The following is a 3,426-nucleotide window of genomic DNA, read 5'->3' on the forward strand; positions in this document are numbered from 1 at the left end:
CGTAGAAGATGTCACCAAGCACCATGTACACCTTCACGTAGTAGAGGGTCTCCTTGTCAAACTCCAGCGGTGAGTTGCAGAGCTACAGGGCCTTGAGGTAGAAGTGCTCCGCCAGCTTGCCATGGCCCAGCAGGTGGTGCAGGGCGGCCAGCCGGTGGTAGGCCACGGGCTCATTCAGCCAGTCCCCTGGGGTGCAGGCCAAAGGGGCAGGTGTGAGGACGTGGCTCCCTGGGGCAGTCAGGACACAGGCCCCTCAGGAGTAGGTATGCAGACCCCGGGCAGCACCTGGCTTGCCTCCAGGCACCTGTGGTCACCTGGGCAGCTCTGGCCAGTCCCTTCTGGATTCCCAGACTCACTTTCCCATCTGCAAAGCAGAACTAATAAGGCTTGCCCCTGTCTACTGTGAGGCTTTGGCAAAGTCGGACTTGGATGGCCCAGCTCTGCCTACACATAGCCACCTGCCTTTGTTCACTGGTTTTAACCAGGGGAGCCCAAAACCCATACAGTCCAGGTGCTCCCGGGAAACCCAGCTCCATGCAGCCCACAGACGTGACATCCGACTCCTCCTGGGTGTGTCACGATCAGAGCCCCTTACCTTGGGGGAGTCACTGCATGCCTGAGCTCCAGGTCCCCCCACAGATGCACAAACCCACCTAGGCTGTCTCTGATGTCCTCCCCTTTTCAGGGCGAGTGCTGTGGAGCCTGCATTCAATGCATTCCCACACAGCTGCACACCTACTGTGTACTGGGCCCCAGGGCACAAGGCGTTGGGGCATGCGGCCCGCCCAGGGTTCCCTGTCTCTGGAGGAGGACAGACGATCCTGGCACAGCACCAGGGGATGCCCGGCCTTAAGGGGCAGGCTGCTGGAAGGGGAACTGGGATTTCATCAGCCAGAGAGCCGTGTGATTGATGAGGGTGGGAAAGGCACAAGACAAAGGGAATGTGCCACTCAGCCTGGCACATACAGGGACCGAGATGCCTGGCATGTCTGGAAGGTAGAGGGCACACTGGGTGGCCCTTGTGGTCACAGCCGGAAGAGACAGAGGAAGCAGAGCTCAGCACTGCGTGAGAGACCTCGGGCTGTGCCGCACGGCCGGACGGGGAAGCCAGCTGGGCAGATCTGCCTGCCTGGACAGGAGACCAGGAAAATCCAGCAGCTGTTTCAGCTCCTGCCCTACAGACCTGGAGGCTGGGCTCTGGCAAAGTGTGGATCCTGGCAGGATGGGGGCTCAGGGGACTTACCCAGAGTGATGCTGAGTGCTAGGGCAATGTGGGCAACCTCCAAGCCCTCCTGGGGCTCCTCCAGCATGGCCAGCAGTGCCACCAGCTTGTTGCACAGCTGCAGCTGCGGCTCCACCTTGCGGTTGCCCATAGTCACTTCCAGGGGCAGGGCCTGGTCCTACCACACAGGCAGGTGGGGTCAGGCTTCCCGCAGCACCCACCTTGCCCAGCGCCTTCCTCAGAGCTCAAACATGTGCTTGGAGCATCCCACGCCCCAGTTACCCTTGCACCTCCACAGAGCTCTGTGCTCTGGGATAACGCACGGTTCAGACACCCAAGTTGGGGGTTGAAGAGTCACCTGAGGCCCATGTAGCTACACCCGGCAGCCTCAGACCAGGCGCCTCTCCCACCTGGGCACCAGGGGTCTGACTAGGGGGAGCCAGCACTCCTCTCTGCTCTAAAAACACCACATTTATCTGTGCCCAGGGCTGAGCCATACCGTGAGCTCAGAGGAAAGGAGAAGCTGTCCCCGCTTTGGGGTGCAGGCAGACTTGGGCCCTGGCCCTGGGCCTCCCAGTGACATGCTGTGTGTCCTTTGACATGTCCCTGTGCTTCTCTGAGCCTCAGCTTCCTCATCTGGAAGATGGGGACAGGACTTCCCACTCATGGTTGCTTGAGATCATCAGGTGCAAGGGTAGAGTCACTGTCATGTCCAGACCCAAGAGTTTGTCCCGGGTAGGGGGCACAGTCAATATCATTCCTGGTGAGACCACTAGGCAAGTATAGGGCCATTGCCACGTCCAGGCCCCAAGCGTTTGTCCCGGGCAGGGGCACAGTCAATATCATTCCCGGTGAGACCACTGGGAAACTAAGCATGTGCATGGGTGGCCCTGCCTCCAGGTGGGAGGCCTCTGCCCTGCCACACCTGTGCCTCAGCCCTCCAGGTGACCCCCTGAGGCCCACATACATCAGCCCACAGGCCAGCTCACCCGGTAGAAGGACATGGCTTTCTCCTGCTCCCAGGCCTCGTTGAAGAAGATGTCTCCAGCTGCCTCAAACAGCTCCAGCCCCAGATTGGAGTCGCCTGTGTACAGGACCACATTCTGTGCCACCTGAAAGGAGCAGAAGTTCCCTCAAGACCCACACCTGGCGAGGTGGCCACACCTACCTTCGCCAGCCTCCTTCCTCTCACACACTGCAGGTACACCTGAGCATTTTTCAGACCTGTGCATTAGGGCTGCCCCACCACTGGCATGAGGTCAATGAACTGATGCACTTGAGTGCCAGGAGGTGACTGAGCAGCTGCAGCCCAGGAGCCTGACACCTGTGAATCCTACCACCAGGGATAGCCCTAGCCCACCCCCCCCCACGCCCCCGCACTCAGTCTCCGTGGCCCCCAGATTGCTGGGAGCCCATCACCTGGTTCCTTTCTGCGTTGCCACATCCCTGTCGCAGCTCAGGGCCGCACATCAACAGTGTTTGTGGGTGGGCCTGGTCCCCTCTTGGCCATGAGCTCTTGATCCTTCTCCTCAGCTCAAGGAGGTATACAGCAGGTGCTCAATAATGAAAGTTTCACCAGGCTCGTGGGCTTCACAATTTGATCCAGATCACACTGTGTTTGGGAACGCCTCTGAAAACAGCCACTATGATAGATTCATTTTGTAAGGAGATGTGCCACATGTCGCTTGGAGCACGTTCTTCTGTGTGTTAACTGAGTGGTCACATTCTTTGAGCATGAGCTGTATACCAGCAGGTGCTAGGCACTGTGAGGGGCCACGCCTCTGCCCTCAGGGAGAAGATGCTGGCCACTGGGGGAAGATGTGAGGGAACCAGTTGGAGGGAGGGAAAAGGCATACAACAGGTGCTCAGCAGTGGCTTAGGAATGAGTGGATGGATGGATGAATGGATGAGCAGATGTGTAGACACATGGATGGATGGACAGATGAATGGATGGACGGATGGATGCGTGGGTGGGTGGGTGGTTGGAATGATGTGTGTATGTCTGTATGTATGTATGGGTGGGTAGATAATGTATGGATGGGTGGAGGGTAGATGATGTATGTACATATGGATGGATAGATGGTGGATAGACCAATGTATGGATAAACAAATGGACAGATAGATGAATGGAGGGATGGATTAATAGGTAGATTGGTTGATGGATGGAAGGATGAACAGGTGAATGGATGGATGATGGATGGTTG

The 3,426-nt window shown here is 57.8% G+C and overlaps 1 protein-coding gene across 2 annotated transcripts; it reads right to left on the minus strand.

The window, feature by feature from the left end:
• Positions 1–6: 6 nt before the first annotated feature.
• Positions 7–3,364, minus strand: LOC111534340 (SH3 domain and tetratricopeptide repeat-containing protein 1-like). 2 transcript variants are annotated; one of them, XM_026452373.1, is made up of 4 exons: positions 2,642–3,364; positions 2,212–2,334; positions 1,244–1,394; positions 7–186 (listed from the first exon to the last, which is right to left on the minus strand). In XM_026452373.1, the coding sequence occupies exons 1-4, from the start codon at positions 2,690–2,692 to the stop codon at positions 83–85; spliced, it is 429 nt and encodes a 142-aa protein (XP_026308158.1). In that variant the 5' UTR covers positions 2,693–3,364; the 3' UTR covers positions 7–82. The 2 variants fall into 2 exon arrangements, with proteins under 2 accessions (XP_026308158.1, XP_026308157.1); XM_026452372.1 differs by having other exon boundaries at positions 1,244–1,400.
• Between the last annotated feature and the right edge of the window lie 62 nt (positions 3,365–3,426).

Source organism: Piliocolobus tephrosceles, unplaced genomic scaffold (assembly GCF_002776525.5).
Source record: "Piliocolobus tephrosceles isolate RC106 unplaced genomic scaffold, ASM277652v3 unscaffolded_34241, whole genome shotgun sequence".
In the NCBI taxonomy this organism is placed as follows: domain Eukaryota; kingdom Metazoa; phylum Chordata; class Mammalia; order Primates; family Cercopithecidae; genus Piliocolobus; species Piliocolobus tephrosceles.

What these genes read in the sequence shown, in the direction of transcription:
- LOC111534340 (XM_026452372.1), bottom strand. Translation starts at nt 2,692, where the DNA reads ATGTGCGGCCCTGAGCTGCGACAGGGATGTGGCAACGCAGAAAGGAAC. An exon ending in GCAACGCAGAAAGGAACCAG is followed by an intron (nt 2,335 to 2,641) that starts GTGATGGGCTCC and finishes TGCTCCTTTCAG; the next exon opens with GTGGCACAGAATGTGGTCCT. An exon ending in AAGCCATGTCCTTCTACCGG is followed by an intron (nt 1,401 to 2,211) that starts GTGAGCTGGCCT and finishes CCTGTGTGGTAG; the next exon opens with GACCAGGCCCTGCCCCTGGA.